At 45.8% G+C, this 21,357-nt stretch overlaps 1 protein-coding gene across 1 annotated transcript in view; it reads right to left on the reverse strand.

Annotated features, from left to right (window-relative positions):
- LOC106591038 (transcriptional regulator ATRX) overlaps window positions 1–21,357 on the reverse strand; it is a 174,758-nt gene that overhangs the window by 84,887 nt on the left and 68,514 nt on the right. The window contains 5 exon segments of the mRNA XM_045724998.1: window positions 1,363–1,470; window positions 5,058–5,158; window positions 9,241–9,388; window positions 17,198–17,334; window positions 17,542–17,636. Coding sequence (XP_045580954.1) covers window positions 1,363–1,470; window positions 5,058–5,158; window positions 9,241–9,388; window positions 17,198–17,334; window positions 17,542–17,636 — 589 coding nt within the window.

Here is a 21,357-nt window from a genome sequence, read left to right on the forward strand (position 1 = left end):
ATATTATATAAAATATTCAATTAACAAACAACCAATATATACATATAAATATATCAATATTATACAATCTAAATACATATCATAATATATAATATATTAATATATATCATTACATAATATATTATAATAATATATATATATATCATATAATATATTTACATATATATATACATATAATATATTATACAATACATATTCTACATATATAAATATAATATATACATATATATATAATATATTATCAAATATAATATAATATAATACTATTATAAACAACATATAATTAATATAAAATATTACATAAATATATATCAACAATATAAATAACATAATATATATATTAATAATAAATATAATATAAAAATAATACATATATAATAAATATATACTATATATATATTAAATTCATAATAATATATTACAATATATAATAATATAATATATAATTATAATTACATATACATATATATATATATATTATAATACATATTATATATATTTACAAATATATCAATAAAATAATAAAATATATATATTAATATATTATTATTACTATTACATATAATATATACAAAAATATACATAATATATAATACATAAATATATATATATATATATTATATAATACAAAATATATATTATAATACATATTATTATATTATTAATATTATAAATATTTATAATATAAATATTAACATTAATATTATAATAAAACAATATAAATATATACAATACAACATAAATTATAATAATAATATATTATTTACATAATATATATATATTACATAAAAATATATATATAAATTATACATATATATAATTATTGCGAGAGTTAGAGGAGAGAGAGAGATGGAGAGTTAGAGGAGAGAGAGAGATGGAGAGTTAGAGGAGAGAGAGAGAGATGGAGAGTTAGAGCGGCGATGGAACATGTCTAAGTTCCAATATCCACTATCAAGGTACAGGACTACCAAAGAGACGTGATATCAGGATATGGGGGTTTTCAATTAAAAACTACTTTGGCTGTAAAAGTTTAGTTCGAGAGCGGGGCGTAGAGGTGTGGAGAGCGAGGCGTAGAGGTGTGGACAGCGGGGCGTAGAGGTGTGGACAGCGGGGGCGTAGAGGTGTGGACAGCGGGGGCGTAGAGGTGTGGACAGCGGGGGCGTAGAGGTGTGGACAGCGGGGCGTAGAGGTGTGGACAGCGGGGGCGTAGAGGTGTGGACAGCGGGGCGTAGAGGTGTGGACAGCGGGGGCGTAGAGGTGTGGACAGCGGGGCGTGGAGAGCGGGGCGTAGTGGTGTGGAGAGCGGGGCGTAGTGGTGTGGAGAGCGGGCGTAGTGGTGTGGAGAGCGGGGCGTAGTTTACCGGACGTTGCTGGTGTCATTGAACTCCTCGGCCCACTTCTTCCGGTTCAGGGCGTTGGTGGAGCCATCCAAACGGTAGTAGTCTATGTTCCGGAACCACTTCCCTTCACCTACACAGATAAACACATAGTGTAGTTAGACGACAGACTTCAAAAAGTACAGTCATCATACAGTTTGGCTTTCATTTATTTTACTAGGCAAGTCAGTTAAGAACAAATTCTTATTTAAAATGACAACCTACACCAGCCAAACTCTACGCTGAGCCAATTGTGCATGGGACTCCCAATCACGGCTGGTTGAGACAGCCTGGATTGGATCCAGGGTGTCTGTAGTGACGCCTCTAGTACCACTGCACCACTCGGGAGACCTTATTCTCTTGTCAGCTTCAGTTTAGGTAGCCAATAGACACGCCCAGTTCCAAACCAATCCCTAGACAGGCCCAGTTCCAAACCAAGCCCTAGACAGGCCCAGTTCCAAACCAAGCCCTAGACAGGCCCAGTTCCAAACCAAGCCCTAGACAGGCCCAGTTCCAAACCAATCCCTAGACAGGCCCAGTTCCAAACCAATCCCTAGACAGGCCCAGGTCCAAACCAATCCCTAGACAGGCCCAGGTCCAAACCAATCCCTAGACAGGCCCAGGTCCAAACCAATCCCTAGACAGGCCCAGGTCCAAACCAATCCCTTTGAGGAGAATGGAGAATGGAGAGAGGACAGATACAAGCTAAAAGTACTGAGAGAGAAGAGGGGAGAACGCAGAGAGGAGAACGGAGAGAGGACAGATACAAGCTAAAAGTACTGTGAGAGAAGAGGAGAACGGGACAGATACAAGCTAAAAGTACTAAGAGAGAAGAGGAGAGCTTGTATCTGTCCTCTCTCCGTTCTCCTCTTCTCTCTCAGTACTTACATCTCCATATGGTGTCATGCTCAGTTTGATCTACTCCAGGAAGTGATGATAGTGATTTTGTCAGTGGAGAACGGAGAGAGGACAGATACAAGATAAAAGTACTGAGAGAGAAGAGGAGAACGGACAGATACAAGCTAAAAGTACTGAGAGAAGAGGGGAGAACGGAGAGAAGACAGATACAAGCTAAAAGGACAGAGAGAAGAGGGGAGAATGGAGAGCAGAACGGAGAGAGGATCAGATTTAAGTTAAAAGTACTGAGAGAGAAGAGGGAAGAGAGGAGAACGGAGAGAGGAGAACGGAGAGAACGGAGAGGAGAACGGAGAGAACGGAGAGGAGAACGGAGAGGAGAACGGAGAGAGGAACAGATTTAAGTTAAAAGGACAGAGAGAAGAGGGGAGAACGGAGAGGACAGATACAAGCTAAAAGGACAGAGAGAGAAGACTCAGTGAGCAAAGGCAGACCTGGCTCTCAAGAGAAGACAGGCTATCTGCACACTGCCCACAAAATGAGGTGGACACTGAGCTGCACTTCCTAACCTCCTGCCAAATGTATGACCATAGTAGAGAGACATATTTCTCTCTGATTACACAGATCCACAAAGAATTTGAAAACCAATTAAATGTTGATAAACTCACAGAAGCAAGTTTTGTGACCTGTTGCCACAAGAAAAGTGCAACCAATTTAGAACAAACACCATTGTAAATTCCCGTTTCTACTTTAATTATGTGCACATTGTTACAACACTGTATATAGACATAATATGACTTGAAATGTCTTTATTTTTTGGGAACTTTTGGGAATGTAATGTTTACTGTTAAACAACAAAAATTATTTAACTTTTGTTTATTATCTATTTCACTTGCTTTGGCAATGTTAACATATGTTTCTCATACCAATAAAGGCCTTAAATTGAAATTGATTTGAGAGATGTAAACTAAAAGTTCTGAGAGAACAGCGATAGTGGAGGCCAGGCCAAACGAGGCCTCTCAGGCACAAGTGTTCAGCCTTTTAATATGGCCGGCTAAACACACACGCATGCCGCCTGCTTCACAACTAACATTCAGTATGGTTCCAATTACTTCACTGATCTTTTCATTACAAATTGCTAAGCCTTAAGCAAACATTTTTTTTGTGTTATATAATTTTTGTATTTTTTTTAAGAGTCAAGGTCTAATCATTTTCAAAAAGTAAGCAAAACCAGATGCCAAGGCTTAATTAAGAACATGACCTAACGCCAGAGGCTGTGTGTTTGTTGAGAGGGGCAGAGAGCAATACTGTGTGCATGTACCAGTACACATGTTGCATGTCTTCAGAGTGTGTTGTTTTCTCTCATTACGACCCCGCCCCGGTCTCCTCCGGTGGTAACCCACCCGCCCCGGTCTCCTCCGGTGGTAACCCACCCGCCCCGGTCTCCTCCGGTGGTAACCCACTGTTTCTAGCAGTATACATGGTTGGGGTAGTGCACTACATTAGACCAGGGCCCATAGGGGTCTTGCACTACTTTAGACCAGGGCCCATAGGGGTCGTGCACTACTTTAGACCAGGGCCCATAGGGGTAGTGCACTACTTTAGACCAGGGCCCATAGGGGTAGTGCACTACTTTAGACCAGGGCCCATAAGGGTAGTGCACTACTTTAGACCAGGGCCCATACGGTAAGTGCACTATATAGGGAATAGAGTGCCATAGGGGACAAACCGATTGAGGACAGAGCTGTCCTTCTATTCATCAGTAGTTAGTTTAGTGATATAAGCCTGGTATTGAGGTTGATGTATAAAACATGTAAGTCCAATATTTGTGGTAAAGGAATTTAAATCGGGATCTGCTACTGTTTATCAGTCACTTTATTCTTAGTTATAATATGAATAGTTTAAAAAGAAAATCTCATAGGCTACTGTTTATCAGTCACTTTATTCTTTCTTATGTTTTGGGATCCTGAGTGGTGCAGCGGTCTAACGTGCGGGTCCGCATGAGAGATCGTCCGCATGTTGAGGTTGTCCACCCACACCAGAGGAGATTAGGACATTCAGGTTGAAATATCAAAATTAACTCTGAACCAACTATATTCATTTGGGGACAGGTCGAAAAGCATTAAACATTTATGGAAATGTAGCTAGCTAGCTTGCTGTTGCTCGTAAGTCGCTCTGGATAAGAGCGTCTGCTAAATGACTTAAATGTAAAAATGTAGCTAATTTGTCTTGGGATATAAACATTGGGTTGTTATTTTACCTGAAATGCACAAGGTCCTCTACTCCGACAATGAATCCACAGATAAAAGGGTAAACCAAGTTAATTTCTATCTCTCCTCCATCAGGCTTCTTCTTTCGACTTTATGTGGTGGTTGGCAACCAACTTTAAGGTGCATTACCACCACCAACTGGACTGGAGTGTGGACCTCAGTTCATCTTTCAATCACCTACATGGGTATATGCTCCCCAAAACCAATGAGGAGATGGGAGAAAGGGGATTTGCAGTGCATCAAGCATCACAAATAGAACCAAGTCTTATTTTAGCGACTGGCTACGCAGACAGTCATTGACGTGGGCGATCAGTGTGGGTGCAACGACGGAATAACACGTATGTGTACATCTATTTTACAACACACGCGGTGTGGTAAGCATGTTATGGTACAGTGAGCAGGTGGTGTACATAACGGACAAGGTTGGGAAACACTAGGCTAGGGCTTGTTAGTGGACAGTGTGTCCAGGGACTACCTCGGTAACGAGAGGGTTGTCCCTCTCTGCTAGGGGGTAGGGGTTATGTTGGAGGGGTTAGGGTGTAGGGCAGTATAGTACCTTTGTAGGGAGCGGGTTTCTCCTCCTCTTTGGCTCGGCCAGCCAGCTCCAGGAAGTCTTCAATCAGGTCCAGAGAGATGAGAGACTGACTGAACACCAGACTGATGAGAGGATAGAAGACACTGTCAACATCACATCATCACTGGACTGTATGTCAAGTTATCAGGACATTTGAAAACATGAAAAAAATGTGCCATTTAAGCATTTCATTCAAGCACTTAGCATTGATCAATTCAGCACTTCTTGTCTCAAAGTGTAGCATGTTTCCAGAGCATGGCTCCTTACACTTTGCCCCCCACCTCCTCCTTTGTGGTGGGCTCTCTCTCATCAATTGATATGATGTATTTAGGTGAGCGGACACCTGGAGCGGATGACTTGAGAGAGTTGTCCTTCGTGTCATTCAGTATTTCTTTGTGACTAAAAATCCCATTCCTGATTGGCAGATTAGAAGCAAATCAAATCTTATTTGTCACATTCAATGTATATAGTCCAACTGGCAATTTCATGAATTGTTCAGCAGTTTTATAGCTTGGGTGTAGAAGCTGTTAAGGAGCCTTTTGGACCTAGACTTGGTGCCCCAGTACCGCTTGCCGTGCAGTTTCAGAGAGAACAGTCTATGACTAGGGTGACTGGAGTCTTTGACAATTTTTAGGGCCTGCCTCTGACACCGCCTAGTATAGAGGTCCTGGATGGCAGGAAGCTTGGCCCCAGTGATGTACTGGGCCGTACGCACTACCCTCTGTAGTGCCTTGCGGTTGGAGGCCGAGCGCGGTGATGCAACCGGTCAGGATGCTCTCGATGGTGCAGCTGTAGAGCTTTTTGAAGATGTGGGGACCCATGCCAAATCTTTTCAGTCTCCTGAGGGGGAATAGGTTTTGTTGTGCCCTCTTCACAACTGTCTCGGTGTGTCTGGACCATGATAGTTTTTTGGTGATGTGGACATCAAGGAACTTTAAAATCTCGACCCACTCCACAAAAGCCCTGTCGATGTGAATGGGGGCCTGTTCGGCCCGCCTTTTCCTGTAGTCCACGATCAGCTCCTTTGTCTTGATCACATTGAGGGAGAGGTTGTTGTCCTGGCACCACACGGCCAGGTATCTGACCTCCTCCCTAAAGGCTGTCTCATCGTTGTTCGTGATCAGGCCTACCCTCGGTGTTGTCAGCAAACTTAATGGTGTTGGAGTCATGTTTGGCCACCCAGTCGTGAGTGAACAGGGAGTACTGGAGGGGACTGAGTATGCACCCCTGAGGGGGCCCCCGTGTTGAGGATCAGTGTGGCAGATGTCTTGTTGCCTACTCTCACCACCTGGGGGCGGCCCGTCAGGAAGTCAAGGATCCAGTTGCAGAGGGAGGGTCCTTCGTTTATTGATGAGCTTTGAGGGCACTACGGTGTTGAATGCTGAGCTGTAGTCAATGAACAGCATTCTCACATAGGTGTTCCTTTTGTCCAGGTGGGAAAGGGCGGTGTGGATTGCGTTTGAGATAGCGTCATCTGTGGTTCTGTTGAGGCGGTATGCGAATTGGAGTGGGTCTAGGGTTTCTGGGATAATGGTGTTGATGTGAGCCATGACCAGCTTTTCAAAGCACTTCATGGTTACCAACGTGAGTGCTACGGGGCAGTAGTCATTTAGGCAGGTTACCTTCGCATTCTTGGGAACAAGGGACTATGGTGGTCTGTTTGAAACATGTAGGTATTACAGACTCGGTCAGGGAGAGGTTGAAAATGTCAGTAAAGACACTTGCCAGTTGGTCCGCACATGGTCTGAGTATACCTCCTGGTAATCCGTCTGGCCACGCGTCCTTTTGAATGTTGACCTGTTTAAACGTCTGGCTCACATCGGCTACGGAGAGCGTGATCACACAGTTGTCCGGAACAGCCGGTGCTCTCATGCATGCTTCTGTATTGCTTTCCTCAAAGCGAGCATAAAATACATTTAGCTCGTCTGGTTGGCTCACGTCACTGGGCAGCTCGCGGCTGGGATTCCCTTCGTAGTCAGTAATAGTTTCAAAGCCCTGCCCCATCCGATGAGCATCAGAGCCGGTGTAGTAGGATTCGATCTTAGTCCTGTATTGACGCCTTGCCTGTTTGATGGTTCGTCTGAGGACATTGCCAGACGTCTTATATGCGTTGGGATTAGTGTCCCGCTCCTTGAAAGCGGCAGCTCTAGCCTTTAGCTCGGTGAGGATGTTGCCTGTAAACCATAGCTTCTGGTTGGGATATGTACGTACAGGCACTGTGGAGACGACGTCATCGATAAACTTATTGATGAAGCTGGTGACAGATTAGCACCTGCTGCTCATAGGTTGTTCTTTACAAACACTTATGAATTTAAATAAAATTATACCTACACACTGAAGGCTGTAAAGCCGAAACATCTGTGTACGTTATCCCTGATGCAGTGAAAATAATACAAAAAAATGTAATAATGACGTTTTGTGCAAAATTCCATCTTTGTTTGTCTGAATTGGTGGGTTTCTGGTTCTTCCTCCACCCCATATGTATATGATAGTTTCTTACATTTTATCCTCACCTTCTCAGCCATGCGTACATTACAAATTACAAATATATATAAATGTATATACACTGCTCAAAAAATAAAGGGAACACTTGAAACAACACAATGTAACTCCAAGTCAATCATACTTCTGTGAAATCAAACTGTCCACTTAGGAAGCAACACTGATTGAAAATAAATTTCACATGCTGTTGTGCAAATGGAATAGACAACAGGTGGAAATTATAGGCAATGAGCAAGACACCCCCAATAAAGGAGTGGTTCTGCAGGTGGTGACACAAGACCACTTCTCAGTTCCTATGCTTCCTGGCTGATGTTTTGGTCACTTTTGAATGCTGGTGGTGCTTTCACTCTAGTGGTAGCATGAGACAGAGTCTACAACCCACACAAGTGGCTCAGGTAGTGCAGCTCATCCAGGATGGCACGTCAATGCGAGCTGTAGCAAGAAGGTTTGCTGTGTCTGTCAGCGTAGTGTCCAGAGCATTGAGGCGCTACCAGGAGACAGGCCAGTACATCAGGAGACGTGGAGGAGGCCGTAGGAGGGCAACAACCCAGCAGCAGGACCGCTACCTCCGCCTTTGTGCAAGGAGGAGCAGGAGGAGCACTGCCAGAGCCCTGCAAAATGACCTCCAGCAGGCCACAAATGTGCATGTGTCTGCTCAAACGGTCAGAAACAGACTCCATGAGGGTGGTATGAGGGCCCAATGTCCACAGGTGGGGGTTGTGCTTACAGCCCAACACCGTGAAGGACGTTTGGCATTTGCCAGAGAAAACCAAGATTGGCAAATTCGCCACTCGCACCCTGTGCTCTTCACAGATGAAAGCAGGTTCACACTGAGCACATGTGACAGACGTGACAGTCTGGAGACGCCGTGGAGAACGTTCTGCTGCCTGCAACATCCTCCAGCATGACCGGTTTGGCGGTGGGTGAGTCATGGTGTGGGGTGGCATTTCTTTGTGGGGGCCGCACAGCTCTCCATGTGCTTGCCAGAGGTAGCCTGACTGCCATTAGGTACCGAGATGAGATCCTCAGACCCCTTGTGAGACCATATGCTGGTGCGGTTGGCCCTGGGTTCCTCCTAATGCAAGACAATGCTAGACCTCATGTGGCTGGAGTGTGTCAGCAGTTCCTGCAAGAGGAAGGCATTGATGCTATGGACTGGCCTGGCCCGCCCGTTCCCCAGACCTGCATCCAATTGAGCACATCTGGGACATCATGTCTCGCTCCATCCACCAATGCCACGTTGCACCACAGACTGTCCAGGAGTTGGCGGATGTTTTAGTCCAGGTCTGGGAGGAGATCCCTCAGGAGACCATCCGCCACCTCATCAGGAACATGCCCAGGCGTTGTAGGGAGGTCATACAGGCACGTGGAGGCCACACACACTACTGAGCCTCATTTTGACTTGTTTTAAGGACATTACATCAAAGTTGGATCAGCCTGTAGTGTGGTTTTCCACTTTAATTTTGAGTGTGACTCCAAATCCAGACCTCCATGGGTTGATAAATTGGATTTCCATTGATTATTTTTGTGTGATTTTGTTGTCAGCACATTCAACTATGTAAAGAAAAAAGTATTTAATAAGATTATTTCATTCATTCAGATCTAGAATGTGTTATTTTAGTGTTCCCTTTATTTTTTTGAGCAGTGTATTATAGTTTCTTACATTTTGTCCTCCACCTCCTCGGCCATGCGAAGGATCTCAAACAGCAGCACCATTTTCCCAGAATGCTCCAGGATCTCAGAGTCAGCCTCCGTAACAAACTCCTTGTGCCAGTCAGGACTCCTGGTGCCAGGGCTGGAGGCCGGACGCACTGGGTAGGGTAGAGGGTAAAAATGTATATATTTTTTATTAGGATCCCCATTAGTGACAGCTAGTCTTACTAGGGTCCGACACAATGAAAAGTATTTTGTCAAATTTAATTTACATACATTTTAAATCATTAACATGTAGTGTGTGTGCATCTATCAGTTGCACATACATGTCAGTACATAAACACAACAAGTAGGTCACATGGGGGAGAGGAGTTGTGCCGTGAGGTGTTGCTTTATTTGTTTTTTGAAACCAGGTTTGCTGTTCACTTGCGCTATATAAGATGGAAGGGACTTCCATGCAATCACAGCTCTGTTTAATACTGTATGTTTCACGGGAATATGTTCTGGAAAAGATCCCTGGTGGCAATGCTGGTGGGATAAGTGCGTGCGTGTGTAAGTTGATTATGCAAACAATTTGGAATTTCCAACAATGTTTATTATAACAAGTAGTGACACAGTCAGTCTTTCCGTGCAGCACTGGACCATATGACTGGAAAATAATCAAGACTAGACAAAACTAGAGCCTGCAGAAGTTGCTTTTTGGAGTGTGGTGTCAAAAAGAAGCTGAGCATCTCTTTATTACGGCCAGACCTCCCCCATCTTTACAACCATTGAATCTACATGTTTTAACCATGACAGTTTATAATCCAAGGTAACGCCAAGTAATTTAGTCTCCTCAACTTGTTCAACAGCCACACCATTCATTACGAGATTCAGCTGAGGTCTTGAATTTAGGGAATGGTTTGTACCAAATACAATGTTGTTAGTTTTAGAGACGTTCAGGACCAGTTTATTACTGGCTACCCATTCTAAAACAGACTAACTCTTTGTTAAGGGTTTCAGTGACTTCATTAGCAGTGGTTGCTGATGTGTATATAGTTGAATCATCAGCATACATGGACACACATTGTGTTTAATGCCAGGTCATTGGTAAAACTAGAAAGGATTAGAGGGCCTAGAGAGCTGCCCTGTGGTACACCACACTTTACATGTTTGACATTAGTGACGCTTCCATTAAAGAAAACCCTTTGAGTTCTATTAGATAGATAGATCTGAATCCACGATATGGCAGAGGTTGAAAAGCCATAACACATAGGTTTTTTCAACAACAGGTTATGGTGAATAATATCAAAGGCTTAACTGAAATCTAACAGTAGACCTCCCACAATCGTCTTATTATCAAATCCTTTCAACCAATCATCAGTCATTTGTGCCAGTGCAGAACATGTTGAGTGCCCTATAAGAATGCTGAAAGTCAGTTAATTTGTTTAGAGAAATAGCATTATATTTGGTCCAAAAATGTTATCCAAAAGTTTGCTACGAGCTGTGAAACCCTAACTAACCCTGGTAATCGTCTGATACCAGTCAGTGTAACTAACCCTGGTAATAATCTGATACCAGTCAGTGTAACCCTAACTAACCCTGGTAAGTCTGATACCAGTCAGTGTTACCCTAACTAACCCTGGTAATAGTCTGATACCAGTCAGTGTAACCCTAACTAACCCTGGTAATAGTCTGATAGCAGTCAGTGTAACTAATACTGGTAAAAATCTGATACCAGTCAGTGTAACCCTAACTAACCCTGGTAATAGTCTGATAGCAGTCAGTATAACCCTAACTAAACATGGTAATAGTCTGATAGGTGTCAGTGTAACCGTAACTAACCCTGGTAATAGTCTGATACCAGTTGGTGTAACTAACCCTGGTAATCGTCTGATACCAGTCGGTGTAACTAACCCTGGTAATCGTCTGATACCAGTCAGTGTAACCCTAACTAACCCTTGTAATAGTCTGATACCAGTCAGTGTAACTAACCCTGGTAATACTCTGATACCAGTCAGTGTAACCCTAACTAACCCTGGTAATAGTCTGATACCTGTCAGTGTAACCCTAACTAACCCTGGTAATAGTCTGATAAGAGTCAGTGTAACCCTAACTAACCCTGGTAATAGTCTGATAAGAGTCAGTGTAACCCTAACTAACCCTGGTAATAGTTTGATACCAGTCAGTGTAACCCTAACTAACCCTGGTAATAGTCTGATAGGAGTCAGTGTAACCCTAACTAACCCTGGTAATAGTCTGATACCAGTCAGTGTAACCCCAACTAACCCTGGTAATAGTATGATTCCAGTCAGTGTAACTAACCCTGGTAATAGTCTGATAGGAGTCAGTGTAACCCTGGTAATAGTCTGATAGGAGTCAGTGTAACCCTAACTAACCCTGGTAATAGTCTGATACCAGTCAGTGTAACCCCAACTAACCCTGGTAATAGTATGATTCCAGTCAGTGTAACTAACCCTGGTAATAGTCTGATACCAGTCAGTGTAACCCTAACTAACCCTGGTAATAGTCTGATACTAGTCAGTGTAACCCTAACTAACCCTGGCAATAGTCTGATAGGAGTCAGTGTAGACCTAACTCACCCTAGGTAATAGTCTGATACCAGTCAGTAACTAACCCTGGTAATCGTCTGATACCAGTCAGTGTAACCCTAGCTAACCCTGGTAATAGTCTGATAGCAGTCAGTATAACCCTAACTAAACATGGTAATAGTCTGATAGGTGTCAGTGTAACCCTAACTAACCCTGGTAATAGTCTGATACCTGTCAGTGTAACCCTAACTAACCCTGGCAATAGTCTGATACCAGTTGGTGTAACTAACCCTGGTAATCGTCTGATACCAGTCAGTGTAATCCTAACTAACCCTGGTAGTAGTCTGATACCAGTCAGTGACCCTGCCAATAGTCTGATAGCAGTCAGTGTAACCCTGACAAACCCTGGTAATAGTCTGATACCAGTCAGTAACTAACCCTGGTAATCATCTGATACCAGTCAGTGTAACCCTAACTAACCCTGGTAACAGTCTGATACCAGTCAGTGTAACTAACCCTGGTAATAATCTGATACCAGTCAGTGTAACCCTAACTAACCCTGGTAAGTCTGATAACAGTCAGTGTTACCCTAACTAACCCTGGTAAATAGTCTGATAGCAGTCAGTGTAACTAATACTGGTACAAATCTGATACCAGTCAGTGTAACCCTAACTAACCATGGTAATAGTCTGATAGGAGTCAGTGTAACCCCAACTAACCGTGGTAATAGTATGATACCAGTCAGTGTAACTAACCCTGGTAATAGTCTGATAGGAGTCAGTGTAACCCTAACTAACCCTGGTAATAGTCTGATACCAGTCAGTAACTAACCCTGGTAATCGTCTGATACCAGTCAGTGTAACCCTAACTAACCCTGGTAATAGTCTGATAGGAGTCAGTGTAACCCTAACTAACCATGGTAATAGTCTGATAGGAGTCAGTGTAACCCTAACTAACCCTGGTAGTAGTATGATACCAGTCAGTGTAACTAACCCTGGTAATAGTCTGATAGGAGTCAGTGTAACCCTAACTAACCCTGGTAATAGTCTGATACCAGTCAGTGTAACCCTAACTAACCCTGGTAATAGTCTGATACCGTCAGTGTAACCCTAACTAACCCTGGTAATAGTCCGATACCAGTCAGTGTAACCCTAACTAACCCTGGTAATAGTCCGATACTGGTAATCATTAAAATAACTGGCAGCATCAAATGGTTTTGTGACGAATAAGCCATCTGAGTCGATGAAAGATGGATTTGAATTAGTCTTTCTGCCCATCATTTAATTTAAAGTACTACAAAGTTTTTTTCCATCATTCTTTATATCATTGATCTTGGCTTCATAATACAGTTTCTTCTTTTTGTTGAGTTTAGTCACATAATTTCAGCCAGTCAGATGTGCAGCCAGACTTATTAGCCACTCCTTTTGCCCCCATCTCCTTCAACCATAGTTTTTCAATTCCTCATCAATCCATGGAGCCTTAACAGTTCTAACAGTTTCTTAACAGGTGCATGTTTATTACTAATTGGAAGCAAATTCATGAATTCATCAAGTGCAGCGTCTGGATGCTCCTTATTAATCACATCAGACCAACAAATATATGTTTAATATCATCCAGCTAAATCTTTTGTATGATCTCTTATACACTATTTTAGGCCCAGCTTTTGGAACTTTGGCTTTCCTGGATATAGCCACTATATTGTGATCACTGCATCCAATGGGTACGGATACAGTTTTAGAACAAAGTTCTACAGAATTAGTAAAAATGTTATCAAAATACATACATACATACATACATACATATATATAAAGAAAGTATTCAGACCATCACGTTTTTAGGTTACAGCCTTTTTCTAAACTGCATTAAATATTTTTTCTTCCTCATCAAAACACAAACATCCCATAATGATAAAGAAAAAACAGCTTTATACATTTTTGCAAATATCACATTTACATAAGTATTCAGACCCTTCACTCAGTACCTTGTTGAAGCACCTTTGGCAGCGACTACAGCCTTGAGTCTTCTTGGGAATGACGCTACAAGCTTGGCATACCTGTATTTGGGGAGTTTCTCCCATTCTTCTCTGTAGATCCTCTCAAGCTCTGTCAGGTTGGACGAGGAGCGTCGCTGCAAAGGTATTTTCAGGTCTCTCCAGAGATGTTTGATCGGGTTCTGGCTTGGCCACTCAAGGACATTCAGAGAGACTTGAAGCCACTCCTACATTGTCTTGGTTGTGTGCTCAGGGTCGTTGTCCTGTTGGAAGGTGAACCTTCACCCCAATCTGAGGCTCTGGAGCAGGTTTTCATCAAGGATCTCTGTACTTTGCTGTTCATCTGTCCCTCGATCCTGACTAGTCTCACAGTCCCTGCAGCTGAAAACATCCCCACAGCATGATGCTGCCACCACCATGCTTCACTGTAGGGATGGTGCCAGGTTTCCTCCAGAGGTGACGATTGGCATTCAGGCCAAAGTGTTCAATCTTGGTTTCATCAGACCAGATAATCTTGTTTCTCATGGTCAGAGTTCTATAGATGCTTTTTGACAAACTCCAAGCGGGCTGTCATGTGCCTTTTACTGAGGAGTGGCTTCCATCTGGCCACTCTACCATAAAAGCCTGATTGGAGAGATGGTTGTCCTTCTGGAAGGCTTTCCGATCTCCACAGAGGAACTTTGGAGTTCTGTCAGAGTGACTATCGGGTTCTTGGTCAGCTCCCTGACCAAAACCCTTCTCCCGCGATTGCTCAGTTTGGCCAGAAGGCCAGCTCTAGTTAGAGTCATGGTGATTCCAAACTTCTTCCATTTAAGAATGATGGAGGCCACTGTGTTCTTGGGGAACTTCAAGCCTGTGGAAATGTTTTGGTACCCTTCCCCAGGTCTGTGCCTCGACACAATCCTGTCTCGGAGCGCTACTGACAATTCCTTCGACCTCGTGGCTTGGTTTTTGCTCTGACATGCACTATCAACTGTGGGACCTAATATAGACACGTGCATCTTGCCAGACAAGATGCATCTTGCCATCTTGATGTAATAAATGTATCACTAGCCACTTTAAACAATGCCACTTTATATCATGTTTTCATACCCTACATTACTCATCTCATATGTATATACTGTACTCTATACCATCTACTGCATCTTGCCTATGCCGTTCGGGCATCACTCATTCATATATTTTTATGTACATATTCGTATTCATTCCTTTACACTTGTGTGTATAAGGTAGTTGTTGTGAAATTGGTAGGTTATATTACTTGTTAGATTTTACTACATGGTCGGAACTAGAAGCACAAGCATTTCGCTACACTCGCATTAACATCTGCTAACCATGTGTATGTGACAAATAAATTTAATTTGAGCCTTTCCAAATCATGTCCAATCAATTGAATTTACCACAGGTGGACTACAATCAAGTTGTATAAACGTCAAGTACGATCAATGGAAACAGGATGCACCTGAACTCAATTTTGACTCTCATAGCAAAGGGTCTGAATACTTATGTAAATAAGGTATCTGTTTCTAGTTTAATAACTTTGCAAACATTTCTAAAAACCTGTTTTAGCTTTAACAAAGTGTGGAAAACAGCAAGCTAGCTAAATAGGTCAAATTAGCTAGCAACTGCAAGCTAGCTAGCTAAATTGCCATAAATGTTTAATGCTTTTTGACCTGTCCCCAAATTAATATAGTTGGTTCAGAGTTAGTTTTGATATTTTAACCTGCGTGTCGTGATCGCGTCTGGTGTGGGAGGACAAAATCTATTTGCGCACGGCCGGTTAGGGTACGGTGTTAGACGTCAGAGCTGAAGCGGTGAGGTCAGACGGTTCATGTATGTGCCTTGCAAAAGTATTCAGAACCCTTTACATGTTAGTGTTACAAAGTGGGATTAAAATTCATCTAATTGGTTGTTTTTTTACAATCTTGACAAAAAATCCCCATGTCAAATAAAATATATCTATTTAAGATATTACTATTTTAGTTAAATAAAAAATCCTAAATATAAGGCCCCTTGTTAAGGCAGGCCTTGGTTCAGGAGGAACATCAGACCCTTGTTAAAGCAGGCCTTGGTTCAGGAGGAACATCAGCCCCTTGTTAAGGCAAACCTTGGTTCAGGAGGAACATCAGCCCCTTGTTAAGGCAAACCTTGGTTCAGGAGGAACATTTGGCTTAACAAATCACAAGTTAAATGGACTATAATGATTTCACTTTTTTTTTATGACTCCCCCTTCCTCTGTTCCCCATATATACAACATCTGTAAAGTTCACCAGACAAGTATTGAATTTCAAGCTGATTGGTAGATTGGTAACAACAAATCAGACATTTAATATCTCTTGAAGGTTCATAATGATGCTGTGGATTATGTACACTGAGCAACATCCCATGTTTCATGAGCTGAAATAAAAGATGACAGACATTTTCCAGTAATCAATTGTCATACTTGAGTAGAAGTATAGATACCTTAATATAATCCCTCCACCTGAGAAGGTGTGGCATATCAAGAAGCTGATTAAACAGCATGATCATTACACAGGTGGCATCTGGGCTATGTTTCTGTCTGTAATAAAGGCCTTTTGTGGAGAAGAACTCATTCTGATTGGTTGGGCCTGGCTCACAAGGGGAAGGTCTATGCCCTCCTGGTGCCCACCAGTGCCCAGTCATGTGTAATCCATTGATTAGGGCGTAATGAATTTATTTAAATTGACTGATTTCCTTCTATGAACTGTAACTCAGTAAAACCCTTGTTGCGTTTATATTTTAGTTCAGTATATTAAATCAACCAGGCAAATCAAAGAGAGAACAGTCCTCCTGAACTCTCATGTCACCATGAGGCTATTGGTATTTTTAAAACATCTACCAGAGTTCAATGGATGTGATGGGAGAAAACTGAGGATGGATCTACGACATTGTCGTGACTCCACAATAATGACCTCAATGACAGAGTGTAAAGAATATACATATACAAAATAAAAAAATATTCCATAACATGCAACTGGTGTGCAACAAAACACAGAAAAGGAACGCTCTTCGGCCTAAGTGCAAAGGCTTATGTTTGGGGTAAATCTAACATCACTGAGTACCACTCTCCATGTTTTCAAGCATGGTGGTGGCTGCATCGTGTTACGGGTATGCTTGTAAGTGGCAATTTAATCTTTTGAAAAGATTAAATGGGCAAATACAAATATTGCACAATCCAGGTGTGCAAAGCTCTTATGAGACTTACCCAAGAAGACTCACCACTGTAGTTGCTACCAAAGGTGTTTCGAACATGTATTGACTCAGGGACCTGAATACTTGTTTAATTACTATTTTAGTTATTTAATAAGAATTAACCTTTAAAAAAAATGTATATATATAAAAATATATATATAACACCGTAACATTATAACTGTACATTTCTAGTCAGGTAACAATCTACAGGTTCTATAATTGTATATCTATACCTTCCTCCTCTGGCTCTGCCCGGTTGCGGCTGGAAGGGTCTCCACCTCTGGAACTGGTGTTCCATTCCTTTATCACCTCCAGAGCATCGCTGTCTGAGTCACTATCCTTCTTCCGAGCCTTCCCCCGCTTCTTCTTCCTACGGGGGGACGGACGGGACAGAGCAGTACAAGGTTGTATATTGCAGTATGATAAGACAGTCAACAGTGAAAGGCCGTATATTACATTATGATCGATACTGTAACGTTAAATCAGGGATGCTAACTGGTGAGGGACCAGATCAACACGATGGCAAATATCGCCGAAAAGTGACGAGTTTGTGTCCTTGTAAATAATGTGGGGTTACTTTTTCTGTTTCTCGTCCTCAGAGGTCATGCTTAAAGAAGATTCCTCGGTCTCCGAGGCGATGAACTCCTCCATGCTGTCCTCGTCAAAGTACCCCTAAAACACAAGACACACAGTCAGCCCCCCCCCAAAACACAAGACACAGTCAGCCCCCCTAAAACACAAGACACACAGTCAGCCCCCCTAAAACACAAGACACACAGTCAGCCCCCCCTAAAACAGTCAGTCCCCCCTAAGACAGTCAGCCCCCCTAAAACAGTCAGCCCCCCCTAAGACACAGTCAGCTCCCCAGTCAGCCCCCCTAAGACACACAGTCAGCCCCCCCTAAGACACACAGTCAGCCCCCCTAAGACACACAGTCAGCCCCCCCTAAGACACAGTCAGCCCCCCCAAGACACAGTCAGCCCCCCCAAAGACACAGTCAGCCCCCCCAAAGAACACAGTCAGCCTCCCCCAAAGACACACAGTCAGCCTCCCCCAAAGACACACAGTCAGCCTCCCCCAAAGACACACAGTCAGCCTCCCCCAAAGACACACAGTCAGCCTCCCCCAAAGACACACAGTCAGCCCCCCCCAAGACACAGTCAGCCCCCCCAAGACACAGTCAGCCCCCCCAAGACACAGTCAGCCCCCCCCAAGACACAGTCAGCCCCCCCAAAGACACAGTCAGCCCCCCCCAAAGACACAGTCAGCCCCCCCCAAAGACACAGTCAGCCCCCCCCCAAAGACACAGTCAGCCCCCCCCAAAGAGACAGTCAGCCCCCCCCAAAGAGACAGTCAGCCCCCCCAAAGAGACAGTCAGCCCCCCCCAAAGAGACAGTCAGCCCCCCCAAAGACACACAGTCAGCCCCCCAAAGACACACAGTCAGCCCCCCCCCTAAGACACACAGTCAGCCCCCCCCTAAGACACACAGTCAGCCCCCCCTAAGACACACAGTCAGCCCCCCCTAAGACACACAGTCAGCCCCCCCTAAGACACACAGTCAGCCCCCCCCTAAGACACAGTCAGCCCCCCCTAAGACACACAGTCAGCCCCCCCTAAGACACACAGTCAGTCCCCCCCTAAGACACAGTCAGTCCCCCCTAAGACACAGTCAGCCCCCCCTAAGACACAGTCAGCCCCCCTAAGACACAGTCAGCCCCCCTAAGACACAGTCAGCCCCCCCTAAGACACAGTCAGCCCCACCCCCCAAGACACAGTCAGCCCCACCCCCAAGACACAGTCAGCCCCACCCCCAAGACACAGTCAGCCCCACCCCCCAAGACACAGTCAGCCCCACCCCCCAAGACAGTCAGCCCCACCCCCCAAGACACAGTCAGCCCCACCCCCCAAGACACAGTCAGCCCCACCCCCCCAAGACAGTCAGCCCCCCCCCAAAACACAGTCAGCCCCACCCCTAAGATACAGTCAGCTCCACAGTCAGCCCCCCCAAAGACAGTCAGCCCCACCCCCCAAGACAGTCAGCCCCCCCCAAGACACAGTCAGTCGTTCCCCCCTAAGACACAGTCAGTCGTCCCCCTAAGACACAGTCAGTCCCCCCCAAAGACACAGTCAGTCCCCCCCTAAGACAGTCAGCCCCCCCAAAGACAGTCAGCCCCCCCCAAGAAACAGTCAGCCCCCCCCCAAGAAACAGTCAGCCCCCCCATAAGACACAGTCAGCCCCCCATAAGACACAGTCAGCCCCCCCATAAGCACAGTCAGCCCCCCCTAAGACACAGTCAGCCCCCCTAAGACACAGTCAGCCCCCCCTAAGACACAGTCAGCCCCACCCCCAAGACACAGTCAGCCTCCCCCCCCAAGACACAGTCAGCCCCCACCCCTAAGACACAGTCAGCCCCACCCCCTAAGACACAGTCAGCCCCACCCCCCAAGACAGTCAGCCCCACCCCCCAAGACAGTCAGCCCCACCCCCAAGACAGTCAGCCCCACCCCCCAAGACACAGTCAGCCCCACCCCCCAAGACAGTCAGCCCCCCCCCCAAAACACAGTCAGCCCCACCCCTAAGATACAGTCAGCTCCACAGTCAGCCCCGCTAAGACGAAGTCAGCCCCCCAAAGACAGTCAGCCCCACCCCCAAGACACAGTCAGTCCCCCCCCAAGACACAGTCAGTCGTCCCCCCTAAGACACAGTCAGTCGTCCCCCTAAGACACAGTCAGTCCCCCCCCAAAGACACAGTCAGTCCCCCCTAAGACAGTCAGCCCCCCCAAAGACAGTCAGCCCCCCCAAGAAACAGTCAGCCCCCCCCAAGAAACAGTCAGCCCCCCCCATAAGACACAGTCAGCCCCCCCATAAGACACAGTCAGCCCCCCATAAGACAGTCAGCCCCCCTAAGACACAGTCAGCCCCCCTAAGACACATTCAGCCCCCCCTAAGACACATTCAGCCCCCCCTAAGACACAGTCAGCCCCCCCCAAGACACAGTCAGCCCCCCCAAGACACAGTCAGCCCCCCCCCTAAGACACAGTCAGCCCCACCCCTAAGACACAGTCAGCCCCACCCCTAAGACACAGTCAGCCCCACCCCCAAGACAGTCAGCCCCACCCCCCAAGACAGTCAGCCCCACCCCCCAAGACAGTCAGCCCCACCCCCAAGACAGTCAGCCCCACCCCCCAAGACAGTCAGCCCCACCCCCCAAGACACAGTCAGTCCCACCCCCCAAGACACAGTCAGCCCCACCCCTAAGACACAGTCAGCTCCACAGTCAGCCCCCCCCAAGACACAGTCAGCCCCCCCCAAAGACACAGTCAGACCCCCCAAAGACACAGTCAGCCCCCCCCCAAAGACACAGTCAGCCCCCCCAAGACACCCACAGTCAGGCCCCCCCAAGACACCCACAGTCAGGCCCCCCAAGACACCCACAGTCAGCCCCCCCAAAGACACCCACAGTCAGCCCCCCCAAAGACACCCACAGTCAGCCCCCCAAAGACACACACAGTCAGCAGCCCCCTAAAGACACACGGTCAGCCCCCCTAAAGACACACAGTCAGCCCCCTAAAGACACACAGTCAGCCCCCCTAAAGACACACAGTCAGCCCCCCTAAAGACACACAGTCAGCCCCCCTAAAGACACACAGTCAGCCCCCCTCCCCCAAGACACACGGTCAGCCCCCCTTCCCCCAAGACACAGTCAGCCCCCCTTCCCCCAAGACACAGTCAGCCCCCTTCCCCCAAGACACAGTCAGCCCCCTCGACACACAGTCAGCCCCCCCCCCCCAAGACACACAGTCAGCCCCCCCTCCCCCCAAGACACACAGTCAGCCCCCCAAGACACACAGTCAGCCCCCCCAAGACACACAGTCAGCCCCCCCAAGACACACAGTCAGCCCCCCAAGACACAGTCAGCCCCCCAAGACACACAGTCAGCCCCCCCTAAAACACAAGACACACAGTCAGCCCCCCTAAGACCCAGTCAGCCCCCCCTAAGACACAAGACACACAGTCAGCCCCCCCTAAGACAGTCGGCCCCCCAAGACACAGTCAGCCCCCCCCAAAGACACAGTCAGCCCCCCCAAAGACACAGTCAGCCCCCCCAAAAGACAGTCAGCCCCCCCCAAAGACACAGTCAGCCCCCCCCAAAGACACAGTCAGCCCCCCCAAAGACACAGCCAGCCCCCCCCAAAGACACAGTCAGCCCCCCCCAAAGACACAGTCAGCCCCCCCCAAAGACACAGTCAGCCCCCCCTAAAGACACAGTCAGCCCCCCCCTAAGACACAGTCAGCCCCCCCTAAGACACAGTCAGCCCCCCCTAAGACACAGTCAGTCCCCCCAAGACACCCACAGTCAGCCCCCCAAAGACACACACAGTCAGCCCCCC

The sequence above is a fragment of the Salmo salar genome, chromosome ssa09, assembly GCF_905237065.1.
Source record: "Salmo salar chromosome ssa09, Ssal_v3.1, whole genome shotgun sequence".
In the NCBI taxonomy this organism is placed as follows: domain Eukaryota; kingdom Metazoa; phylum Chordata; class Actinopteri; order Salmoniformes; family Salmonidae; genus Salmo; species Salmo salar.